The 26,019-nt window shown below is 56.7% G+C and overlaps 1 protein-coding gene across 1 annotated transcript; it reads left to right on the top strand.

Moving 5' to 3' along the window:
* Positions 1-518: 518 nt before the first annotated feature.
* LOC309416000 (receptor-type tyrosine-protein phosphatase U-like) lies at positions 519-25,136 on the top strand (the record flags this gene model as incomplete). Its single annotated transcript, XM_082013738.1, has 29 exons — positions 519-841; positions 3,459-3,537; positions 7,913-8,107; positions 9,427-9,675; positions 10,748-10,990; positions 12,362-12,652; positions 13,060-13,157; positions 13,694-13,886; positions 14,110-14,221; positions 14,339-14,585; positions 14,833-14,872; positions 15,417-15,522; positions 15,703-15,770; positions 16,057-16,199; positions 16,340-16,427; positions 17,104-17,174; positions 17,582-17,618; positions 18,377-18,474; positions 18,648-18,764; positions 19,825-19,982; positions 20,061-20,196; positions 21,194-21,343; positions 21,521-21,620; positions 22,168-22,247; positions 22,593-22,727; positions 23,181-23,306; positions 23,903-24,060; positions 24,348-24,483; positions 25,062-25,136. Exons 1-29 carry the CDS (start codon positions 641-643, stop codon positions 25,134-25,136), a joined length of 3,930 nt encoding a protein of 1,309 aa, XP_081869864.1. The 5' UTR covers positions 519-640.
* Positions 25,137-26,019: the final 883 nt, after the last annotated feature.

Consider the following 26,019-nt stretch of genomic DNA (forward strand, 5'->3'; position numbering starts at 1 on the left):
CACTTGGGCTCCAGGTCCCCAGAGCTCTCATCAGCTTGTTCCTGAGGATCTGCTCTCAGCCCAGTCTTGAGCACCCAACCACTTCTGCCAAAACCTTGGCTTTCCTGCCCAGCGCATGCACTGCCAGTTAATTGAGATTCTGACACTTCAGAAGTCCTTTTTATCACAGTCCTTATCCGGCAGTAACAAGGTGAGGTTTGTCCTGATGTAGCCTCTGCTTGACTTTACTGTGTGAGTATGGAAGCTACATCTTCCTGCAAAACCCAGTCATGAACCAGCACAGCTCAGAAGTCCTTTTGGGACCGCTGAGATCTGCACCAGGACAGGAGGCAACCCAGTGGTCGCAGCTAGTAGCCGCTCCTGCCAGAAAGCCTGAAACCTGTGGCTCTCATACAAGAGATCAGAGAGCAGCAAGGTTGCAAAGGGACATGAAGCTGCCCCAGTGCACAGAAGAGAAGAACGAAAGTGTCACTGACACTGGCAGAGGTTCCCTCTCCAATGAGGAAGCCTCTTGCAGCACGTGTGATTTCTCTGCGTGGCTGTTTCATTTCTGTGCTTGCACCTCTTGCAATCAGATGGGTGTGCTGTGAGCTGCCAGCGGGGCTGAGACCTCAGTCCTGCTCTGGGAGCGTAAGCAAACATGGCCTTGCGATGGACATTTCTCCTGCTCCTCACACCTCTGCTGGCAGCACACAAGCAGGAAGAGCCGTACCCCGAAGTCTCTGGACAACCCCAGGAAACAGGTAAGAAGTTCTTGCTCTTCTCTCTGCAAGAGAAGATTTTGCTGCTCTCCTGCTGCAAGATTGCTGCGTATCTTTACCGTGTGCAGGATGCAGTAGCTGTACGGGAGAAGACTGGAGCTGATGTCCATACCATGACCCAAGACATTCAGGCATCAGCTGGGTTGTGGCGGGATGAAGTTCTGTTTGGGGATGGAGGGCAGCAAACCTCAGTGTTCTGGGAAAGCCTCTGCAGGGGCCATGACGTTCCTTCACAAAGCAGGCGGTGTCCCTGCGAGCACGAGGTGGCCGTCTCTCGTTGCACAGCGTGCAGGTGCCATGTCCTCACTGCAGTGGAGACGGGTGCGGGTGCACAGCCAAGACCTGGGCAGCCGTGAGCTGAGCCCCTGTGTGTCCAGGAGACCCTGGGGTGCATGATATGCTGGGATTGCTCTTTAATGGGCTTCCTTGGAGCTGTGGAAGGCCAGGGCACCACCAGGGCTCTGCTGGGCTCAGTCTGGGGTTTGAGCTGTGGTTGAGGGGCTGTGACCTTGGCGTTGCTCTGCATCTGTCTGAACTAGAGTATCTCCCTAAACCAATCTTGCCGGAGCTAGGTGATAAAAATCATTAAACTAGCATCTAATCGTATTGTCCCAGTCCTCTGTGGGGATGCGTCTGAGCTGGCGCAGGCTAGAGAAACTTGCTGATTAAATACCCTGGCTATGGTAGAGGCCAGGGAATGGGACCAACATCTTTAGTTGCTGATATGAAGTGTCGGTGGGGTCCATACTCTGTGATACGGCCCATAGGAGCCCGTTCCCAGGGGAAATGTGTCCCTGTGGTTGCAGGGAGTGTGAGCACACTGTCACTCAAAAACCAAGTGCTAAACCTGCGATAGAAGAGATCTTCCTGCCCAGAGTAACTTCCCCTTGCTCAGATCCCTCACGGAAGCTGTCCTCCCCAGGCCAGCATGCGCAACCATGCCCAAGCATTGTGTGGCTGTCCAGCTTGTTTGCACGGTGCACGCTAAGGACCAGAACCTGGCCAAACCGTGTGCGGTGGGACACAGCAGGGACCTGGTGGCCAGTAGACTCTTGATGCGCTCTGCACCTCTTGGTCACCCAAGCTGTCCCTGGAGGAGTCTGGGGCTGCCTGCAGCAGAGATGGTATTGCTGAGTTTGCACCTTGGTGTTTGTGAAAAGAGGAACCAAGAAAAAAAATTTGGCAGCAGCACCCAGCAGCACGGGCAGCCCTGCCTGTATCCTCAGCACATGAGCTCACCCCATCCTGGGACCCGTGCCAAAGTCCCCACCTGATGGATCACGGGCCTTCTCTTGATGAGGGACAGGACAAGGGGGATGTCTGGGATGGGGCAGGAGGGTCCTTCCCATCCCTGTTAGGCTGGAATGGGCCTCTGCAGGGCAGCCAGTAGCAGTGGGGCAGGGTAAAGCTGTTGGGCAGAGATGGGGCACATGGGGACAGGACATGACCCAAGCGTCCCTGGGCACGTCCCATGACCCTGGCAGATGTAGGGTACAACTGGGGAGGGGGAACAGCCCAGTGGGCACGGTGGAGAAGCTGCTCCCACTGCACATTGCTGTCCGCTTCCGGGCACCCACAAAGCCCCTCACGCTGGGGGGACCAGGCTGCCGGGCGTCCCCATTCAGCAGGGCCCCTGCGCGCCCAAATCGCTGAGCCAGCTTCCCCGCCTCGCCCCACCGCCCCCAGCACTGAGCACTGGCAGCACCGATGCCTGAAGAGCCGCAGGCACAGCAGTAATTTTGGGGAAGGGCTGTGGGCCGCGGGGCCCGGCACTCACTGAGGGAATGAGGCCAGACGGCAGAGCCGCATCGCAGCGCGGGGCCGGAGGCGATGGCGCGTGGCGCCACCGGGAGCCTGCGGAAGAGCGGAGCAGCTGCAGGCGGAGGATGTGGTTGGTGCGGGCGGTACAAGCGTGAGCCAGGGCAGTGCCGATGCTCTGCTCACCCCCGCCAGCCAGGCACCGAGCAGCCTGCATTGTCTCATTGTCCTATTGTCACCTTCTTGTCGTGCTGTGCTGCTCTTACAGGGTTTTTCTTCCCCCTGAGGTGTCGCACCTGTATGAAAGCCTCAACCCCTTACAGTCCCGGTGCACCTGGGAGGCAGGTGGAGAAGCTTCTGGGGGATGTTTTCCCTGCAGAGGCCGGGTCTGTGATCCAGGCTGGCCCTGGCCCCTTTTCTCATCGGCCTTGCTTGGCGTTGCGCAGCGATTCGGTAGCAGCCGGCACGGAGCCCTATCTAGGAGCGCGGCTGGCCAGGAGCACAGCTGCAGTGCGCGGTGGGTGGGAGGGTGGCAGGGAAAGTAACATCACACTCGGTCCGAAAGGTTTGGTGTCAGTGGCACCCAACTTCCAAACAGCGCCTAAAGTCCTGTGGGGAACGCTGAGACACGCTGCAGAGGAGCGCCTCGGGGCTCGACACCCTTGGGGCTGTGGGCTGTGTGCTCCACCATGCTTCCACTTCCCATTACCAGAGTACCGACTCAGGAAACAAGCATTTCACCCCCTGTTCCTAAAACCCTGTCAGATGCCCTCTTGCATGGTAGAGCGGTTCAGGTTGAAGTGCCACCACTTCCCTGCTCTTCCCGCGGTGCCTGGTTCAGTGACCTGCTTCGCCACCTCCTTCCCCCAGCACCGCTCCCGAGCAGAGCAGCCCCGCGGTCCCTCTTCCGCACCCTCACACTGCCCATCGCTCTTGAAGGCCCACTCGGTAGCTTTGGTTGCTAGTGATGAGTACAGAGATGTTTTCAGACCCGTGCAGGCCTTCTCGGTGGCTTGCAGTACCACTCTCCACTGGTGGAAACGGTCGTTGCTTTTCTTAGCTCCTCTCAGCAAGCGCATGGCATCAAACGCAGCAAGACTTTGCTGTCACCTCTGTTAGCTGCTGAGCCGCCATGGGAAAGGGTTGAACTTTGCCTGCTGCTCCTTAGATTTCTCCTTGTCTTTTATTCTTTGTGTATGGGACAATATAACGTAAGGAACTACATCCTTTGCTGGAATGAGCAAAGGGCTGAATCCAGGACCTTGATCTGAATCACCAGCATAGCTATTTCTCCTTTCTCCTCATCCTCCCTTGGCATCTGCTTCTGCGGCATGCTGGGGCTTTGTTTTGCCTGCCAAACTCGTAACTCCTTTGCAGCAGGGACAGGCAGTCCAGATATTTCTGTAAAACGCTTTCTATATTCATGAATATTAAACAATATTAACAAGGAGGGTATTCATTTAATAGCATCAGCTGAGAAAAAAACACCCAACAGTTAATCTCCAACTATATGAGGCAAATAGACCAACCTTTTGTTACCACTCCTGCCTAGGCATTCAGCATTCTCCGTTCTGCAGTGAGCACACATGGCACATTATGAGAGGCGCCTGTTTGGTCACATCTACACCATATTTTCCATGCTGAAATTTCACTTGTCTCAGCCTCTTTCCTATAGTCGGGGGCGCAGGGCCTGTGGGCAGCTCTGTGCATACCAGGGTGCAGGGTGAAAAACAGTGTCTTATGACTGTTTCTTTACTCTCACAGATGCTGTTTGTCTCTACAAGGCTAGAAGCTGAGCATTTCTTTCCCCTTTCTCTCTGAGCACCCTCACTTCTCCAGCAATACCCAGTCCCCCCACGCACACCCGTGTGCCTCTGTCTCCTTTGCACAAGTGGTGGGGATCAGATACCCTGTGACTCACCTGTGCCACACAGCTTCCCACGGCCACCACCACAGCACACAAACAGCTGCCCGCAGTTAGAGCAAGGTCTCCCTTGCTCCAAGGAGCTCTTTTCCCATAGCAAATGTTACAGAGTGGTTGGGGAAGGAGTCTAAGAGAGAGAGTGGGGACAGATGTGTCCCCCCCAGCCTGTGTGTCTTGACTTCACCCAGCAGCGAGGGATTAGTTTCTCCCACTGAGTCCCAAGTGGCAACCACACGCCTGCTGGAGTTGGGCTTATTGGAGACGTGAGGGTGAACTGGATTTTATTCAGCGATGTTCTTGAGACAAAAAGAGATGTGGACTGAATGCATCTTCGCTTCCCCCTTCTGTGGGGAAGCAGAGACTTCTAGGCTTTACCCTCAAGCAGTCACCGGAAGTGCCACCAGGAAGGACTCTGAGCGGCTGCAGGTGCCTGAATGCAGACGATGTCGGCACTGTGACAAGCTGCGACACGCTGCAACACGCTGTGACACGCTGTGACACACTGCATGTCTTCAGCTCCTCTGCAGCAGCAGGGGCGCAGGTAGAAGGCAAGCCCTGGCAGGACGCTCCGCGGACAGGAGGTAAATAGGCTTCGGCAGCCTCTCAGGTTGTCTCGCTGGCATACACTAGCCCTCTGCAAAGCAAGCAAGCTCATTTTGTCATACGTGTCCCTTTGTCAGACAGAGCTAATTCCCAGGCTAATTTCTGAGGCTGGTGCACTCCCCTACAGCAGCACTCACCAGGCTCTGGCTCCTCTGACAACGAGGATGAGTTGTGGGCTCTGTCTGCCTTTTCAGATCTCTCCCATCTGGCCCTCGGGCTCTACCCAATGTGGTCCATGCCCAGCCTGGGTCCAGGTGCTGTATCAGCACCTGCCTGCCCCATGTGTAAGCACAACAGGGACACATCTGGCAGGCCAAAGTGCACAGGGGATCCTGCAAGGAAGAAAAAAGGCAAATGACCACCCCTACAGCTCAGAGGGCTCGGAAAGGAAAGGAGGAGCCGTGGACGACAGGCATCCCGCTGGTGCTTGCAAGGGGCTCTGCAGGCACAGCCAGGTACACGGAGGGAGCAAGAGGGACCGCTTACCGATGTGGTCCTTGTGCCCGAAGGGCAGACGTGGACACTGACACATGTGCAGTCTTTGAAGAAGCACGTTTCAGATGTCTGCCCTTGCCTGATGCCCCACTGGAAACCATGCCGGGTCACAGCAGCATCCTGCCACCCCCTCCTAGTACACACCAACAGAAGAACTGAGGAAGCCCTGGAGTAAAACTGCATCTCTTCCAGGCACTTTCCACCTGAAAAAAAAGACAAAGGAAAAGATGCTGACATCTCTGGCAAAGGATTAGGGCTGATAAATGTCCAGGTTTAAGAGAAGTGATACACTGGAGTCCTGACGAAGGTGTTCAGCCTAGTCAGAAATGTGTGTCTGTTGAGCCAGCTCAGCCCAAGGGGTCCCTTCACACCCACTTCCAGCCCAGCAGCCTTACACAGCAGCTACTTACTTGTATTTTAGTGAACCGCTCATAACGAAGGCAAAGGCTGACTCAATCCGAAGTGCCTGTCAACAATAATTAGTATAATGCTGAATACGCCTAATTTCAGCGCGCCAAAGCTTCACCTTTCAGTAAAAAAAAATCATAAACATTAAACAAAGACTAATTATCCTTTGTACTACTGCACTGTACTACACCCCTAAAGCAGTAACCGTGAGATGTGTCCTTTTTGAATGTAGCGTTACCCCTGGCCTCTGTAAGGAAGCACCATACAAGGCCAAAAACCTCTAGAGAGGTTCATTCATGGTTCTATCAGCAACAAATTCTTTGGTACACGAAGGGCACTAGAAGTTTCGGTGGGAGGCTCAAGGAGGGCTGGGAGCAAGGCAGAGTTCTGGCGTACAGCTGCAACCAGCTCCGTCAGCAGGGCATCGGTGTTTGTAGGAAGGCACCATCCCAGATATCTCTCAAAATCTGCACCTGTGTCAGCAGGTTGCAAGCGAAGGAGAATTTCTCTTTCCCTCCTTGTTTCCTGCCTGGCCGGTTGCCATGTCCTGTGCTGCTGGTGGGTTTTGTCTCACTTAACAGCTACCAGGAGGTGCGGAAGCACTTGCAAAAGGAAAAGCCATGAGCCCCCTTTGCACTGAAGGTCAAGGCTGGGGCAGTCTGGGAGAGGCCAGCCATGCCCATGGGCACCCTCAGCCACCATGGCTCTGCAGGCTGTCTTCAAAGGATGGGTTTCATTCCCTGAAACTTCATCTTGCTTGAAGTCAGACCCTGCTAACCTCTTTTCAAGCAACAATTACTCACGTTTCTGTTGTAACTCTAAGCCGGAAGGAACCCCAGCAATGAATAAACCTTGCTCTAGCCACAACACTGGAAATGTCTTCACGAGTAGCTCTCACCTGCCTGAAATAATTGCTGCTCAATTTGCCAGTCTGGTGGGATTTTATTCCATATATTTGGCAGGGGCTTTATTCTGGCTCGGCTGATGCAGCTGTTGTGGTCTGTTGGCTTGCTGCACCCAGGGTGCAGAGCAATCGTGGTTTCATGGTGAGTCCCAATGCCATTTGGGTGCGGTGGGAAGCAGTGCAAACTCACACTGCCTGCCTGGCTGCACCTTGGACAAACTTGGACAAACTTTGGACAATGTTTGGGTACTTGCAGCTAAATTTGTTGGATGAAGAAAGCTCACAGGGAGGTACATTTCTTATTACATGAAAACTGGTATCTGCTCAGAGGGTAGAGACCCAAATTAGTAGCATGTAGAGAGGCAGCAACACTCCTGTCTAGAAACTAATGGAAAACGAATATGAAGATTTACTGCCATTAGTTGCCCAATCCACAAGTTGCAGCTGGTTAAATACATACCTGCAGTCCCTGTCGAGTCCTTTCTGCCAACCCAGATGTGGGGATGTTGCCCCTCCCGGGTGAGGAGGAGAGGAATATGGGATGGGAGGTACCCAGACGTAGGAGCCAGTGGGTATTTTGGGCAAGGGTTGGAGTGCAGAAAATAACAAGTGTAACCTGCAGAGCAAAAGTAAATTAGCACCTTGAATGGGCTTTTTCCTGCACATAAGGGTGCACATGGGTGTGAGCACGTAGTGTCCAGCAGGATGACGGGGGTGCAGGTGAGTGGTGCCAGCAGCGTCTCAGTGGGTCTGGTGCACTGCCACAGCCCCTGTCTTTGAGGGGGAGCGCAGGAGAGGGCAGCGTCCACCGGGCTGGGATCCCCCCGCAGCATGTGGGTGGGCAGGAGGGCCTGCGGGTAACCCTCCCGTGCCGCACCTGAGGGGGCGAGGAGGGTTAATGCACCCGGGGTCTGGGATCCCTCCTGGGGGGTGCTCACTGCCGCCACACCTCTGAAGTGCAGGGGACTGGCACCCCTCTGGACAGGGCCTCCTCGCCCCCGAGGACACTGTGGGAGCTCAGTGGTCCTCAGGGCTCTCCCGCATGGCCTGTGCCCACAGGAAGGTGTAAAGCTCCCTCCGACTGGGACCCCAAGCTGTGGTTTAGCCCGAACCACAGCAGCTACGCCTTGAATGACATGGTGCAGCTGAGCTGCGCTGGGGAGTACGTGCCATCAGTCCCCCAGGTCAGCTGTGTTTCCAGCTGTGTTTCCAGCGGGACCCAGACCTCGTGGAACGGGACTGCCACCTGCAAGGGTACGCACGGCCCCGTGTCACCCTCACCCTGGCGTCAGACCCTCTGTGAGGTGGCCATGCTTCAGCCCCACCCAGGTGACAGGCCAGGTGTTGGGCACCTGCGTGCCTTGGCTTTGCCCCCTGTCCTGGTGGTGCCGGCGCACCTTGTATCTGGGCACCTTGCCGTGGGCAGCTGCTGGGGGTCTGTGCTGCTGGGGAGGGGCTCAAAGGCAGGAACCTTCCTGGCCAGTGTCTTCTGGCTCCAGATGGAGAGCTGCAGTTGTGAAGCTGGGAGGAGGGGCAGGAGCTGGAGGGGTTCAGCCTGAGACTTTGGCAAGTTGGCTGCTTGTTTCCCCATGAAGCTTCTCTGGGGTTTGGGTGAGCACTGGTGGGGGAGGCTGTCACTGCTGCACGGTTCACCTGGGCATGAGGGCCCAAGGGAATGGGGTCTCAAGCACCCCACGGGTGGGTGGGACCCAAGGGTGGCTTGGGAGTCCTCAGGACAGGGGTGATGATAAGCCCGGTGCCCCTGCACAGCAGCTGGGCACAGGGTGGGAGTCGAGGGACTCCTGCGTACGTCTGGGTGACTGGTCAGAGTCCTGGGGAGGAAAAAGCTGTCCCAAGCCTCCTCTTGTTACCTCCCAAAAATACTCCTCACCCCATTTTACCTTGGACAGAAACGTGCCAAAGACCGGTTTGGTGGGACCCAAGACTCCAGATGTCACCCGCTCATGTGAATTACAACCAGAATGAAGAAGTGACCCTGAGCTGCAGCAACGGTTTCCAGCCATCCTTCACCCATGTCAAATGTGCAGGGGGAGCTCAGCCACTGAATTATTCTGGGTCTCTAAGCAGAAGTGTGTGGCTGGGGAGGAAAAGCAGTGATGCCTGGATCCACGTTGAGGGGAACATCGTGTGCATGGGTAAGCAGGGCGTCAGGAGCTGCCTCTTACAGACCTCCGTGGTCAGATCCTGCCTGGCTCATCTGTCTCTGAGCTTCCACCATCACCACCATGGCCAGGGATGCACTTCTGATGCCAGATCGCGGCCACTCAGGTCTCCCTGTTTCGGAGACCTGAGACCACTCCGCTGCTGGATTCTGGCACATCCTCGTCCACCACCCGCCTGGGCAGGGCCCAGCCCTGGCTGACGCTCACCCATAAGGACAGCCCCATCCCAACAAGCCTTGCCAAGGCGTCACATCTGGCAGATGGATGTGTCACCTTCCCTCTCCTGCAGGGACTCAAGGGGTAGCTGGGCATTGCCCATACCCCACCACACACCCCTGCCCCGCCTTGAAACCTCCCACCCCAACTGACACCCACTGTCACCTCCGCCAGAAACGTGCCAAAGGCCTGAATGGGACCCAAGCCTCCAGCTGGCACCAGACCAGGAGAACTACAAGAAGAATGAGGAGGTGATGCTGAGCTGCCCTGATGGTTTCCAGCCATCCTTCAGCCATGTCAAATGTACAGGAAAAGTCCTGCCCATGAGCAACAGGAAACCTGTATACAGGGGACCTTGGAGCGGAAGGAACAGCAGAGGCAGATGGATCAACCTTCAGCCCACGTCCAGTGTGCAGTGCGTGGGTAAGGGAGGCGTCAGGAGCTCTCCTGGCTGCCCTGCTCTGCCCTCGGAGCAGGCGAAGCCAGGCTGTGTGTGCGCAGGAGGTTTCAGGCTCTCTGCCTGCCTGGGGGAAGGGTAGGTGCTGCTGAAGGCAGAGTGGAGGCAGCCCCTGAGCCTGCCCTGTGCTTGCCCCGGGGCTTGAGGGGAGCCTGGGTGGGGAAGGGGCTGGTGCCAGCCTCAGCCCCTGGGAGTCCTGGCGGGAAGGGGCTGTAGGACCGGCATGGGGGGCAGTGGCCAGAGCTGCCCATGCCAGGCCAGGGCAAAGTGCCTGGCGTGCAGGGCTCCAGCCTGTGGTTCGTGGGTGAGTGAGTGGGAGGTTCCTAGTGGACCTACCAAACATGGGACCCTGCAGATGGATGCCAGAGCCTGGGTCAGGATCTGGGGCCATCACCGAGGTGCCCATGGAGGGGCCATCATCCTAGCTGCACCTACAGGTGCCACCCTGGAGTGACAAGTCTGCTTGTCCCCCTGCATGCCCAAGCAAGTGAGGGACCTTGGGGTCATCTCCTGCAGCTCCAGGAGTTGGAGAGGAGGGGACTGACTGGAGCCCTGAGTGCCCGCGGCTGGCTCAGCCCTTGGCATTGGGGCTGGAGGTTGTGGGGGATGCACATTGGGGAAGAGCGATGCCCTCCCTAAGGTGATGGGGATGTGGGGCTGCCCCAGGCAGGGAGAGAGCTGTGCTGAGTGTGGGGATGGCCGTGCATGGGTAGCCCAGTGCTCAGGGGAGGTGGGCAGGGAGAGACAATGAGGGAACCTCCCTGCGTGAGGCTGTGGGAGATGGCTAAGTGTGTGCATGGGCAGAAGTGGGTGGATGGTGGAGGTTCATGGGTGAGTGATCCTTCACCCCCCTGGTGCACAAAGACAGACCCCTCCCTACACACCTTGCCTACAGGTCATGTCCTGGCAGATTGAGGTGTGACCTTCCTTCTCCCTTCAGGGCCTGGGTGGATAAACAGGGATTTCACTCCTACCACCTAACCATGCACCAACTCATCACCTTCCAGCCCATCTAACACCCGCTTTCATCTCTGCCAGAAATATGCCAAAGGCCCTGGTGGGACTCAAGACTCCAGCTGGCACCAGACCAGGAAAACTACAAGAAGAATGAGGAGGTGCTGCTGAGCTGCCCTGATGGTTTCCAGCCATCCTTCAGCCATGTCAAATGTGCCAGTGAAGTCCACTCCATCAGTCATGGGAAACCTGTACACAAAGAAGTGTGGCGTGGAAGGGATAGCAGAGGTGGCTGGATCCGCATTCGGTCCAACGTGCAGTGCGTGGGTAAGGGAGGCGTCAGGAGCTCTCCTGGCTGCCCTGCTCTGCCCTCGGAGCAGGGGAAGCCAGGCTGTGTGTGGAGGAGGTTTCAGGCTCTCTGCCTGCCTGGGGGAAGGGTAGGTGCTGCTGAAGGCAGAGTGGAGGCAGCCCCTGAGCCTGCCCTGAGCCCAGCCTTTGGCTCACCAGTGGGTGAGAGATTCTTGCTGAAAGTATGGGCGATAAAGGTCTCCCTGAGGGCATCTGGCAACAGCATATACACAAAGGAGAGAAGCATGGGAAAGCTATGTGTGGTGGAGTTTGTGGTCTGCATGGCATCACGGTTGGGGCAGGGGAATCAGAAGGCTCTGCTGCCTGTGCCCTCTCAGACCATGTAGATGTATCACAGCTTGCTCCTTGTAGGCGAGTCCCCTCCAGGCTCTGTGTCTTAGTGGGCACAGGCTTGGCACCATCTTCTCACAGCTTGAAGCACTGAGGTCCCCTCCAAGGAAGAACAGGGCAATAGTGGGCTGATTTGGGAACCTGGTGAGACATCCCTGAAGTTTCGAAAACAATAGTCTTCTGCGGCTCCCCAGCTTGTTTGAGTGCCCTGAGACCTGGGGCACAGCAAGAGGTCTCAGGGCTGGTTCCCTGCAGGCAGCTGTCAGCAGGGGTAGTATGGGGAGGTCTGTGGGAGCGAAGGAGATGCTTCTCCTGTGACATCTCCTCTGGGGACAGTTCCATGCATGGCCCAAGCTTTCAGGGTGTCCCAGCCCACCTGGTTTCTTTGGGTGCTTTACTGACTTCATGTGGCAGCTTCCAAAGGCGTGAGGTAGCCCTGGCTTCTTAGATGATGCCACAAGGCACCAGGGTCAAATGTTAGTCCATCAGTCACAGTGCAAGTTTTGTGCATAGTATGAGCCCCTCGTGGGTGCCCCAGTCCCTTGAGGTCCTGGGGGAAGCAGTGCGGGGCCCTGATTCCCCCCATCCTTTTCCTGGGGTTGTGATGTAGGTGGGCTACTCTGCTGTCCCAGAGCTCCACCTCTCACTACACTGCCAGGGAAGATGAAGCTTTCTCCTGGGGTCTCTTCAGAGCAGGAAAAGGCTAGGTCTTTCTAAAAGCTGCATGTGTTCGCCTGTAGATGCTGGGACCCACAAGACACCTCAGTTTTGACTCGTTGGAGAAAATTGCCTTGAGCAATAGTAGTCCACACAATCACTCTCATTCGTTCCTGCCTAGACCCCTCCTGCTCCCGTACCAGAGAGCTGGAGTGACCAGTTGCAGCCTCTCACTTTTACTCCCTCCTGGCTGCGGGGAGCAGGGCTGTCTGAGCGCAGCATCCTTGCAAGGCTGGGAGGGGAAGGGAAGGAAGTGACCCCCTTGCAATGTTTCCTTCACAGAAGTCCTCCAGGTTGTTCCTGGGACCTTGGAGATTTCCAGCAGCACCATCAAACTGAACTGGACCTGCAGGCTCCCCGACACCTGCCAGCGCATGCGGGCCACGTGCCGTCTGGCAGGGCCTTCGTCCCCTCCCTGTGAGGCGGAGGAGGTGAAGGGACAGGAGGTGCTACACGGCCAGGAGGGAACATTTACCTGTCCCCCTCTGCAGCCCTTCACTGACTACAGTGTCACCATCTCTCTGCCCCCCAGCACCATCCTCTTCACATGGTTGGTCAGGACGGAGGAAACAGGTATGTGCACAGAGTACAGGCGAGAAGGGACAGTCCTGGGCTGTGTCACAGGTAGGGGAGGTGGATAAACGTCCCCTTCACCCAGCAGCTCAGCCTGCTCATGCACCCCATGCAGCGGTGCTCCTGGGTTTGGGGCTGCTTGGTGCCTGTGGGTCTCTGGGGAAGGGGCTGTGCAGGACCCCGGAGTATGCTCTGTTCATGTCCCCTCTCACTCTCCCTCTTCTCACTGCACAGCTGCTGCTCCTGCTGCTGCTGCGGCACACGCAGCCTTTGTGGGGGACAAACCCTGCTTGGGAGGTCCCTTTGCAGCCTGTCCCCTGGGCCAGGAGCTGCCTGCACCCTGCTCCAGACTCAGCCCCTCCTCACTGTGCCGGGGCATGACTGGGGCCCTCCTCCTGTGCTTCCAGTGCCGGACAAACCGGAGAAGCTGTGGTTGGATCCCACCACAGGGTCCCTCAGGTGGAAGCCGCTGCCCTCCTGCAAAGGGGAGATCATCGGATACCAGGTACCAGGGGACCACAGACACCCCACAGTCCTCCTCACCTTGCCAGGCACCTCCCTGCCTGGATGTCTGTGCAGGCACATGTGGAGTGTGGGGAATGGAAAGTCGTGATGACCTGTGGGAGGAAAGAGAAGTTCAGGGCTTCTCTTGCAGGGGATGTCACCGCAGTGCCTGCGGTCTCGCAATACCATACCGGTGTCCTGGCCTCAGGCGTATTACATGTATATGCACCTCTTGAAACCAATGGCTTCCCTCTTGTCCTCAGCTCTTCACAGAGGCTTGGGCCTTTGCTCACAAAGGCAGCCACTCTGACGTCTCTGAGTGTTGGCTCCAAATTCCTCCTACCCTCCTCTTGTCTGCTTTGAGGTCCCCGCATGGAGCCAAGGCTTCTGCTGGTTATTGTCCAGGAGCCTTCCACAACTGGGGCAGGCGCAGGGAAGGGGAGGCTTGCCGGGGTGCTTTGCTCTGTCTCGTGCTGTGGCAGGTTCGCCGAGGGCAGGTGGGAGCTGCTGGCCTCCAGCTCTTCCTCCTGTCCCCAGCTGAACATCACGAGGACGAGCGCGCAGGACGGCGGCTTCCTGGAGATGGAGCGGTGGCGGCTGAGCAGCTCCGTCACCGAGCACCCGCTGCCGGCGCACAGCCACGGCAGCAGCTACGTGGTGACGATGCAGGGACTCACGGCCGCTGGAGCCGGGGCTGCGTCGCTGTGGGAGTTGCAGGCCAACAGCTCGGGTAAGGCGCGCTGTGTCCCGGCCCCGCCGGGGTGGCCGCGGCATGCGCCCTGGCTGAGGCAGATCTCTGTCCCCACCCCTGCGGCCTCCCGGCCGGCGTGGAGAAGCCTGGTCATAGCGGAGCTGTGTTCTGTGGCCGGCATTGCCCGGGGCTGCCCCTGCGCCCCGCGCAGCCCCTGCCGTGCTGCGTGCTGGTGCTCACCCCCCCGTGTCTTCCCCTCCAGACACCCCACACCCTCTCCACATCAGCTGCCGCAGTGTCCGTGACATCTCGCCGTCCCAAGGGACGGCTGTGCTTCCCCTCCGCCCCATCGCCCGTCCCCCCGAGGTGGCGAGGTGAGTGCAGCCCCCGGCAGCTCTGCTCGCCGCCGCCCCGAGATGGGTTTCCCCACGGGCAGCGCTTGCCCGCAGCCACCTCCGTTCGGTCGTCCCTCTCACCGCCCTGCCTGGCAGGGAGCACCAGCTCATCGTGGCCGCGACGCACAACGGCACGGCGGTGGAAGGCGCCTGCTCGCGGGAGCCGCCGCCTTTCAACGCCAGCCGGCCGCTCGGTGCCTACATGGCCGCCGTGCTCAACCTCTCCACCCCCACGGCCTTTGTGCTGGGCGACGGGACCCGCGGGCAGGGTTACCACAACGCTGCCCTCCAGCCGGGCTGGAACTACACGGCCCTTCTCCGCCTCGTCCACCGCTCGACGCAGGTACCCGTCGCGGGGGGCTCCTGCTCCCCGGGGACGCTGCCAGCCGGGGCCAGGCCCCCCCTCGGCGAGGTCTGGGCTGGCTGCCAATGCCGCTGCGCTGAGAGCCTGGGCGCCTCGGCAGAACAGTGTCCCCGGGGTCCTCAGCCACAGCTGGGGCATTCAGTGGCTGTGGGTGGGACGCCTTCGCCCCCAGGGTGGGCAGCAGGGCAGGAGTGGCCTGAGCTCACCCTCCCGTCTGCTCCAACAGGTGGAGAAGTTCACCTGCGTGTGCTACAGCTTCTCTGTTGGTAAGTGGGCTCCTCGCTCCCTGCGCCTGCGGGTCTCTCCCACACGTTCCCTTTTCCCCGCCTGGCCAGTTCCTGTGCAGAGGAGCTGGCCAAGCGCAGGAGCTGCGGGGTCTCATTGTCCTACTTCCATCTTCATGGAAGTTCTCTGGACCTTGAGGCTATCTATTGTAGATGGGCTTTGGGCAACCTCGGGCCACTTAGGCAGGTGTGCCACCAATGGCAGCTGGACACTGTGTGTCATCCCTGCCATCTTCACATATTGCATCTTAGTCCTAGTGCTCCCCTGGTTTATGTGCAACCACAGAAATGCAAACACCTCACCCGGCTCTGGCCCTGCCTGGGGCAGTCAGGGAGACAGGGCCCACACTGGAGGGTATCACACCAAGCAAGCACCTACTCTTTCTGCTCTAGCTTAGCTATTCTGCAATGCTAAGCCTGTGATGGGAATGAGGGAAGCTGTTTTTCACTCCATGCCCCCCGTGGGATCTACTAACACCTGGTTCAGGCTGTGCAGGAGCCTGAGTCTGGGCTGTGACAGTTGCAGGGCAGGAGCCGGTGCCTCTTCTGGGCAGGATGCCCATCGTTATGGCAGTAGCGCTGGTCATTGCACTCCTGGCACTGGGGATTTTTCTACTCTTCATGCTCTTCAGGTCAGTATGTGCCTCACCTCTCCTGCTCTCTGTGAGGCATCCAGCACCTTGCACTGCCAAGGAGTGCCTAAGTGGACACTGAGATAGAGCATGGTGGGAGGCAGGGCTGTTACATGGGAAACAGCCTCTCCTCTCTCTCTCTCTTCTGCTGGTCTATGGACCTGACTTGCTGTTTTGCAGGCAAAAGCACAGCAGCTCAAAAACCTTGGAGAACAGCAGCACTATACCCCTGCGAAGATGTCGAGGAGGTACAGTATTAGCAGAGGACCTGCATGCCTTGTCTGGACAGGCCATCTGTTAAAAGCACAGGCAGGGTGCTTACAGGCTCTGTAAGGTCCTTACAGGAACAAGGGTGTCAGAGCTGGCTGGCATGGGGAAAGGGACACCTCCCAGGAGAAATGGACCTGTGTGGGGAGGGACAGTCTAGGCTTTGGAGGGGTCCTGACTATCACAATGCCACCTCAGTCCCAGCTGCAGAGCTCCAGGGCCAGCCATCAGGTGCATGTTAAAGTCCTGGCCTCATGATCTCCATAGATGTGTGCAAGCTGAACACACAGATCCCGGTGGAGGAACTGCTGGAGGCTCTCAAGAGGCTTAAGATGGCAGAAATAGAGGCTGAGCAGACAGAGGATGAATCAGTTGACAGGCATGGCACTGGACGTCTGAGAGAGTATGAGGTCTGGTTTGGATTTGCTCTCCCACCTAGCTGCACTGTCCACCCAGCCCTCACCCTTTCCTTGGGTGTGTGATGCAGTTGGCCTTGGCCAGTCCCAGAACACATGCCAATGCAGAATGGTCTTGTCTTCTTCCTCTGCAGCAACTGTCCTCCACTTTGTTACATCCCTGCGATGCTGGGAAGGAGCTAAGTAATCAGAGCAAGAACCGCTACAAGAGCATCATTCCATGTAAGCAGAGCTCTCCAGGGGTTGGCACAGGCACCTGGAGGTGGCTGGGCAGTACAGGGTGCTGGCCTGGTGTAGATGCCCCTCCAGCTCTTCAGCAATGCTGAACTCATCTCATCTCATCTCATCTCATCTCATCTCATCTCATCTCATCTCACCTCATCTCATCTCATCTCATCTTGTCCTCTGTGGCCACTGGAACCCAGAGGGTTTTTCCAAAATTATCATGTTGGCCCCACTGTTTTATATCCAGTTGGAGAATCCTTGTTCTGCTCCTCAAATCTCCGGCAAGCTTAATCATCATTATATTCCTGTTCCTGCTGCTAGCCATTGCTGAACACTGCTGTGTCCCATCCAGAGGTAGTTATTTGTGGGAAAGTAGAGGGAGTGACCCAATTTCTATCAAAAGTTAAAGCTTCTCTTGGCCCCGCGTGGTATGGACATTAGTCCATTGCACTAACAGTGTTCCCCAAAAACACGTTGCGTTTCCTGCTGTACGATGTCACCTTTGTCTCATTAGCTGTTCTTTACCTCTGAACATGTCCTGAGGCCTGGAGTGCTGCTGTGGAGGCACCGGATGGTCCCAGACTTTCCTAAATTACATCCCTCTCCTTAAACAGTCACTTTGTTGCTGCCCAAAAGAGACAGTCCACTGACTCCCACCTCCCTTCTCTTTCAGATGACCACTGCCGTGTGGTGCTGCAGCCCTCTGACATGGGGAATGGCTACATCAATGCCAGCTACGTGGATGTAGGTAGCGAGGAATTGCTGCCCTGGGCAGGGTAGAGGTGCCTGGCTGCACTGGGTTTGGACAGTCCTGCTCACATGGGTGGCCCTGAGGTCTGGCACTTGCTGCCCTCAGGTGCTGGCAGATCTTAGGATGTCACTTTCCTTGCATCCCCCCTGAGCTGTGTGGAATACTCTGAGATTGCGTGCAGTTCTCATCTCTAACAAAAAGGGACCTTTGTGAGGGGACAGGAGCCAAGATGCAGCCCCTGGGTGCCCACTCTCCATGCTGGCCAGGAGTGGTGCTGTGGGACACACTGTGCAGAGGGCTCTGGACTTTAGTGCCTGCGGGGATGGGTCAATCCTTTATTTCATTCCCTGTTAAATGTTTAACCCATGTGATCAGAGCTGTTTGAACCTCTCCTCCACAGAGCTACCGGAGTCCACGCTTCTTCATCGCAGCTCAAGGTGGGTGCTCCCAGCCCCCATGCTCAGGAGATGCCAGTCACTGCCCTGAGCACTTTGGGGAGTGGGGAACTGGGACAGCAGCCTAGGAGGTGTTAATGGCTCAGTCCAAAGCCCCATATCTCCTGAGCCTCTGTCTTGGACAGTTGTTACAGCTGCTGCAGAGCATGGAAGGCTTCAGTGGCAGTTTGGCAGGGGCCAGCTGAAGCTGGTCCCTGCTCTGCCCAGGCTGAGGACATGGTCCTTCCACCCACAAACCTGGTTTGTTCCCTTTGGTGGCTGGCGTGACAGAGAAGCCTGCAAATGCCTGACACATCTGCATTCAGGGCACTAGAAGACAGTGCAAAGCCAGGAGGGGTTAGCCTGCTCTGTGCAGCATGTGGTGAGGAGGTCTCACTGCTCCTTACAAAGCTACAGAAATGCTATTCAGGAAACAGAACCCTAAATGTGGGAGCAGCTCATGGTCGTCTTGAGGGTCTGGATGGGGAAGCCTCTGAGGCAGCAGTGAATCCCCTGAAAGCCTGTATCCTGGGCTCCCCTGCCCTCCCTCTTCCACGTCCCAATTTCTAACACAGATGATGAAGCCAAGGTGCCCAGCATCTTCTGCCAGGTGCTGCTGTGCCTGGGCTGTGCAGTGCTAGTCCCCAGGCAGGGGGAAGCTCAGGGCTGCTTGTAGCCTGGGAATGTCCGAGTTATGCCTGGGAGCAGCTACACATCCAAGGCTTGGACACTGGCACAGGACTCTCCTCTTCCTCCCCAAGGTCCCTTGCCTGGGACGGTGGTGGATTTCTGGCAGATGGTCTGGCAGGAAAAGACCTCAGTCATCGTGATGCTGACGGGCTTAGTGGAGCAGAACAAGGTAGAGAACCCATCTCAGCCTGTGCTCAGCTTGGGTGTCTCTTGCCCACTTTGCTTTGCTTTGCTCCCAGTGCAGCTGTCAATGAGGGCAAATAGCTGCTCCACACCACTGCTGTCTTGCAACACTCCCCTCATGAGTTTGCTAGTGCTTAGCAGTCTTGCTGCTGTTGACAGACCAAGTGTGAGCAGTATTGGCCAGAGCAGGAGCAGGTCTACGGGGACTTCACCGTGACACTCAACAACACCAGGACCACTACAGGCCTTGTCACACGCATCTTCTGCCTGCGGAAGGTAAGCCTGACATGTAGCTGAGATGGGGACGCAGGATGCTTTTGGCTTTCAGCAGCTGGTGGGAGCTGTCAGCCAAGAGACTCTGTGGGGAGCCCTGCCTGGTTTCCAGAACTAGCAGGTCAGTGTTGCTATCACTGGATGCCATGCCAGGGCATCCGGCACAGGTTTCTGTGCCAGGCAAAGACAAAGTTCCAGTGGTCACCCCAGCTGCATCCTTGAGGGCTCGGATGAGGTGATCACAAAGCATTTAAAGGGTATAAAGTCACATCTCTGTACAACCAGGATGATGGGACAGGTGCCTGCCTGTCACCTGGGACAGTCTGAGGAGGGTCCACATTGATGCTCCATGGTCACTTACAGCTCCTAAACCTGAACAGATAGTTTATGGTTTAAGATAACTTATGTAATGACATTTCTCAAGATGAGTACTTCTGCTGAAGTTACACCTCAGATAATAAGCAGAAACTGAAGGAGCTGCAAGGGAGAAAAAACAGGTACCATATAAAGAAATTGCAGTTATGCATATTCTTGTCTTTTCTTGACTTGCCCAAAACAAAGTCTAGATGAAAGGAAAAGCTCCAAGAGCACCTGAGGTGGGACATAGCAGTTCATTAGTTCAGGCCAAGTGAATGTGATGTTTAGGGAAAAATGCATGATGGGCTGGTAACAAAAGTGACTACATTCACATCAGTGTCATACAAGCCTTAGAAAATGCCTTATTTGGGGAAGCCAGGGTTTTTCGATGACTATGGAAACACTCTACCACTCTACACTGTGATTATTTTCTTTTTTTCCTCTGGGACACATTTACTGCTCTGAGTTCACTGTTCGCAGCATGGGGCGCAGAGAACGACGTTAATTGTGTGGCTGTGTGCTAGGTGAATTTGCCCTTTGCTGTCTGAGGAGCTATCGTGGAGCAGTCATTGGAGGGGGGGGAGCACGGTGTGCTGGTGCCTCTGTGAAGTGTTTTTTTCCACTGCTCGCTACTTGTTGTCATGCAATTATTTCACGCAAGTTTCCAGGTTGGTTCCTGCTCCCAGCCTTGTCTCCCTGTTTGCAGGCAGGCTGTTCTCTCCCAAGAGTGGTGGAGCAGTTTCACTACCTGCTGTGGCCAGACCACGGGGTCCCCAGAAACCCTGCCCAGCTCCTGTCCTTAGTGGAGGTCATGAACAAGAGAGGGTCAGAAGTGCCTGCTGGACCCGTGCTGGTGCACTGCAGGTACTGGGCTGGGAGTGCTTTGGGTGCTGGGCAAGGCTGGCCAGGGCAGCACTGACCCCCAATTTTCTGTGTCCTTAGTGCAGGGATCGGGCGCACAGGTACTTTCATTGCCCTGGACTTCCTCCTGAAGATGGGGAAGGCCGAGGGAAAGGTGGATGTGTTTCACTGTGTGCAGAGGCTGCGGGAGCAGCGGGTCAGCATGGTGCAGACCAAGGTGAGGAGAGTTACCTGCTCCCTGCACGCTGTCAGGGCTGCAGATCTGCTTCCCACTCTTCCCAGGGATGTGGCATGCAAAGCCACGCTGGCCATGCCGTTCATAGTCTAGACACAGGGACTGGAGATGCCAGGTGATGGAGACTGCAGGATCTTCTTTTCAATGCTGTGTCCAAACCTATTTAGGATCCGTTTACCCTGAGACCCTCTGAGATGCCAGCAGCATTCATATGTACCAGTCATCCTGGTATAGAAAGGCTGTCTTGGACGCAAGGAGCATGAATGAGAGTGCACATGTCCTTCAGGCTTTCAGGATGTCTGCCCTTGTGGCATCTTCTGGGCAGCAGTGTCCTGGCCTAGGGACTACATCCCCATGGTCTGCTCAGTGCTGAGACCCTTTGGAGAAAACTAGGGTGGGCAGCACCATCCAGCTGCTTGTAGGAGGACTAACTAGTTCACTGGTTTTCTGGGTTTCCTTCCCTGGGGCAGGGGTCTGGTCTGAGAAGGAATATTAAATCACAGGAAGATCGTAGAATCATAGACTCTTTGGGTTGGAAGGAACCTTTAAAGGTCATCTAGTCCAAACCCCCTGCCATGAGCAGGGAGAGCTTCAACTAGAACAGGTTGCTCAGAGCTCCATGCAGCCTGACCTGGAATGTTTCCAGGGATGGGGAATCTACCACCTCCCTGGGCAACCTGGGCCAGTGTTTCACCACCCTCACTGTGAAAAATTTTTCCTTATATCTAGTCGAAATCTGCCCTGCTAAAAAGTTTGACCCCAAGATGGTCTTGTCTGGGTTGTTGCAATTGCTGGCTGTTTCTCAGACCAGGGCTGCTGCACTGAGAGTTGTCTGGCCTCAGGGCCCCGCAGCAGGAAGGCGAAGGATGGACCTGGCTCCTTCCAGGCACCGGTCGATGCCAGTGAGCTGGTGGTCTGGAGTTCCAGGGCTCTTTGTGGAGCTGTTCCAGACTGTGCAGTGACCCATGTCCTCATGCAGGAGCAGTACACCTTCCTGTACGAGGTGCTGCTCGAAGGCTTGCTCTGCGGCAGCACTGGAGTTCCTGTGGAGAGCATCGCCAGCCATATCCGCTGCCTTCGAGAAGCTGAGACCTCAAGGCACAACAATGTCCTTGAGAAGGAGTTCAAGGTACCACGAGGGTCTGGTGCACTGGGTCTGGTGCTGTAGGGGCTGGTTTGTGGAACTTCACCCCTACTGCTCCCCTCCCCATCTGTGGGATCGAGATGAGGGAGCATTTTTCTGGGATGGCTGAAGAAGGGGAGCAGCTGACAAAGCAGGACTTTCTCAGCTGAATTATCCTTACAGGCCCTGCAGAAGTTTTCTGAGTTGTTCCAGCTCTTGCCATGCAGAGAAGCGGAGAAACCCAGCAACCAGCCCAAGAACCGCAAGCCAGAGATACTGCCAGGTACCGCTGGCAGGGCTGAGAGGCCCCTTACTCTGCAACCCAGCACCTGAGAGCAGCATGGGGGGATGATGCTGCCCTGCTGCTTCCCTCCACAGCACTATGCCACTGGCAGGTGCTGCCCAAGGTCCAATCATCATTTTCTGGTTGGTAATAAATACAGATTAGTTTTGTCCTTCCATGGCAGCAAGACCCTATTCCCTGCTTCTTTCTGGGCTTGCTGGAGATGTGTATTCACAGGGTACTCCTAGGATAAACATATCCCTGGGTCTAATCTGCCCCAGAGGAGGAGCCCAGATGAGGCGTCAGGCAGCAATGAAGAGGGTGGACCTGCTATGCTGCTGTGCCTCTGCACATGGGGTTTTGGATATCCTGTGTCAGACAGCCCTGAGTTGTCATGGCCATGGGGCTGGTGGTGCCTGTTCATCCAAGCCTCTCCAGCCCATACCACAGGGAGTCACGCTGACCTAGCTGCTTGCAGGCAAAGCCCCATGCCTCTGTGCAGGGAGTGGGTGGCTCAACATTTCTCTCTCTGCTCCTGCCTCCTCAGCGGATTCCTGCCGGCCCATCTTGATGTCCTCGCTGAACGCAGACGGCTCACCAGGTTACATCAACGCCGTGTTTGCCAATGTAAGGTTCCAGGCCCAGCGGGGAGACCACCCCAGGAAGCACTACTTGAGGCAGGGGTAAACCATGCTACCCTGGTTTGAGGTGTCCCAGCCCTGGGGCTGCTTCACAGTGACTATTTCCCAGCAGCTGGGGTCCTGCTGCCAGGAGATGGCCCCCGTGATCAGCCTAAGCCCTGCCTGCACAGACAGCTCAGCAGGATGCCACACAGCACCGCTGGCTTTGCCTGCTGGGAGCAGAGCCCGGGTGTGATGAGCTGAACAGCAGAGAGCCGTTCCTGTCGTCGGAGGGGCTCTCTGGAGGTGGATTGTGTGACCTCTTCCCCCAACACCCCGGGGTGTTTTGCAGACATACACCGAGGAGGACAGACTCATCGTCACCCAGCTGCCTTTCCCCACCACACTGGCAGATTTCTGGGCTCTGGTCTGGGATTACACCTGCACATCGGTGGTTGCGTTGAACCAGCTCCAGGAGTTGGACAAGGTCAGTGGCCCACGCGCAGCCCTCGCCGCTCCGGGCTCCGCGGGGCTGGCAGTGTGCTTGCTGCCTTTGCAGGCAGGCAGCTCTCCTCGTGAGAGCCTGCCTGCTCCAGCAGCATGCTGCGAGCTCGTGGGCTCCACCCGGGAGAGCTGTGAGCACAGTCCCAGCATCATGGCACTACAGCGGTGGGGCGTCCCCAGCCTCACAGCGAGGGAGCATCCCTCGCATTTTGCTTATCACTGCCCAGCTGTCCTCTCTGCAGGAGTGTTATTTTTCTGGCTGCAGCACTGCAGGTCGGTCCCCAGCAAATGGTGGGCAGAGCACCCGCGTGCCCACTCTGTGGACTATATCAAATAGTGATATGATACGGTGTGAGCATACCCATGCGAGGTGCTGAGCTCTGCCACGCTTGCAGGTCAGGGCTGTATGTGATCATTCGCATGTGTATGTTCCCAGACATATGTGGAGTTCTGGCCCACCCAGGGCGAAGCTGCCTACGGCCGTTTCCATGTCCACCTCATCTCAGAGGAGCCTGGAGTGGGTTTCACAGCCTGGACACTTGCCCTCACCAACAAGCAGCAGGTGGGGTCATTGCACAGAGATGGCAAAGTCCTTTGAGAACAGCTTTTGAAAGATGTGGGAGGACCAGCTGGGCTCCAGCGTCAGCAGGCTTTGATTTGGGGTCAAAGTCACAGCTAGGGGTGACAGAGGCCACAATGGTCAGAGGGATCTGCTGGGGTCCTGGAAGGGCACCAGCCAGGGCAGGGCCTTTTGCCTTGGGGGAAAGGTTAGTCCCAAGAGGGTGAGGCTGCAGGCAGAGGTACAAGGTACATTTGTATACCTTTCTGACTTGGAAGACAGCAGCCGTGGATAGAGCCTCTGCATCTTGGTGGTGGTTCATGGATGGGAACAGCTATTACAGGTAGCTGGGAGCTGGACTGGCATCAGTCTGAGCTGCACCTGGTGGTCAGCTCTTATTGTGTGCTCTGTCCGTCTGCTGGTCTCAGAGCATTCGGGGGAGAAGGGAAAGTCTGGGACAGGGTCATCCCACCATGGAGCTTCTCCCTTGTTTCAGGGTGCATGGCTGAGCCAGGACAGACACATGCTGTCGTTCCCTTCCCTCCATGAAGCCAACGGGTTTCTTCTCTGCTCAAACCACTGTCTTTCCTCCCTGCTAGCCCAAGAAGCCTGCACTGGAAGTCCAGTTCTGGCAACTGAAGGACTGGCCCATGCAGCAACGTCTTCCCCCGCACCCTGCAACCATCATCAGCCTGCTAGGAAAGGTGGAGACACACCATCGGCAGAACCAAGACGGACACATCCTTGTCACCTGCTGGTGAGTGGTGTCTCTCGGAGGAGCAGCTGTGGCACAGAGCTGGCTCAGCCCAGGCTGCATCAGTGAACTTGGGTTACAACAGTGTCCTCAGATCAGATGAAGGGCGGACATATGTATGTGAATTCAGCTGTGTTCAGGGAGGAAGGCTTCCCTGTGGAGGCTGTCTGGCTGCAGGATCTGTGGACATGACCATCCTGAGAGCCTGCATGACTAGTGGGACACCTCTGAAGCTCAGCACTGCAGGGTGATCCCAGGGCAAGTGACCCTGCCCTTGTTCTGCTCCACAGGGATGGTGCCAGCCGGAGCGGAATCTTCTGTGCTGCTAGTTTCCTGTGTGAGCAGATCCAAAGCGAGGGTCTGGTGGATGTATCCCAGGCTGTGAGGATGCTCAAGCGGCGGCGGAGACAACTGATTAAAGATGTGGTAGGTGCTGAAACCTGCACCACTGGAGCAAGAGCCATAGCCTGGACTGTCCCAGCAGCTGCCCTAGCACATGTGTGCTCCTGGGGGCAGCAGGGGCAGATGAAACCCCTGAAAACCGTTTTCCGCCACTGGGACACACCCACTCACTCAGGGACAGGTTCTGCAAAACCAGATGGGTACCAAAGCATCCTGTGAGCTGAGTTGCCCTTTTCTGGTTCACCTGTCCTGCTCAGCGGGGGGCTGCACTGGTGGGTGCTCAGATGCCTGTCCTGCACCCCCTTTGCCACCCGGTCTGGGTGCTAGAGGCCAACATAGGGTGAGCGCTGTGGATGGGAGTGAGCAGCAGACGCTTCATGCCGTGGATGCTGTCTCTCCTCCCAAGACCAGCTGGCTCCAGCATTGGTCAGCTACTGGAGCACATGCCTGTGCTTCTTCAGAGGGGAAGGTGGGCTCCAACTGAGAGGAGGAAAGCGGGCAGTACCTGCACCTGTCTTGCTCAGGAAGCTGTTGGCAGCCAAGGCTGGCCTTCCACTGCAGGTGTTGGTGTACCACTCTCACGTGCATCCTTCTGTCCATAGGAGCAGTATGGGCTCTGCTATGAACTAGCCCTCAGTTACCTGAATTCGTTTGAAACCTATGGGAATTTCAAGTAGGGGCATGGCCACAGCCCATCTCCAGCCAGGACTTTGACTCTGTTGACAGCCCTCCATCAGTAACAGTGGAAACCAGAGGAGACAAGAGGGGTGTGCACAGCCCCACAATGTTTTACTCCCCTGAAAAACCACCTGAACCGTCCTCTGCAGCTGGAGAGCACAGGCTGGACTGCCTCCAAACTGTGGTCAGGCTTTGAAGCAGGACTCTGACCCTTTGCTCAGAGGTTTCTCAGGAACTTATCTGGAATCACAGCTTGAGTATGCAGACCAGAGCAGAGGCACCAGGACTTGACCTGTCTGTGCCAGGGATGAAGAGAACCAGCTGTCCCATCCAGGCTCCCTCGTCCCTTCAGGCAGCCCCAGGGAAACTGGGGTAGCTCCACCAATGCCCAAAGTGTGTTTTGCCAGGGGAGCATCAAATCTCTGTAAGATCCACAGGGCTCAGGAGCACAGGCTATCCTACTTTGGGAGAAGCGTGAAGCCAAGGCCAACAAGAGCCAAGGGAGGGACAATCCACGTAGCCCCCGTAGTCCTTCCCATCCCACACAATCCCTTCCTGGAGTTCTATCTGCCTGATGCTAATCCATGTGCCACAGCCCTGCCAGGTCCAGAGAGGCTCCCTTAAACAGCCTGTCTGGCTCCACCATGGCAATCCCCAGTTGTAGCAGCTCAACTCAGATATCCTGGATATTGTTCTGGCAGCCTACAGCCCAGGAGGGGCTGCTGCACCATGGAGACTGGTTCTGCCTTTGCTGCTCAAGGACCAGGGTCCTCAGAGCCAGGACTGACCTCATGGCTCTGTTCTGTGTCTCACCAATAAAGGCTCTGTGCTGGCCATAGTGGTGGTGACCTCTGATCTTCACTTTACTTCCAGGTTTGATAT

Source organism: Phaethon aethereus, assembly GCF_964289735.1.
Source record: "Phaethon aethereus genome assembly, chromosome: Z".
NCBI classification, from domain to species: domain Eukaryota; kingdom Metazoa; phylum Chordata; class Aves; order Phaethontiformes; family Phaethontidae; genus Phaethon; species Phaethon aethereus.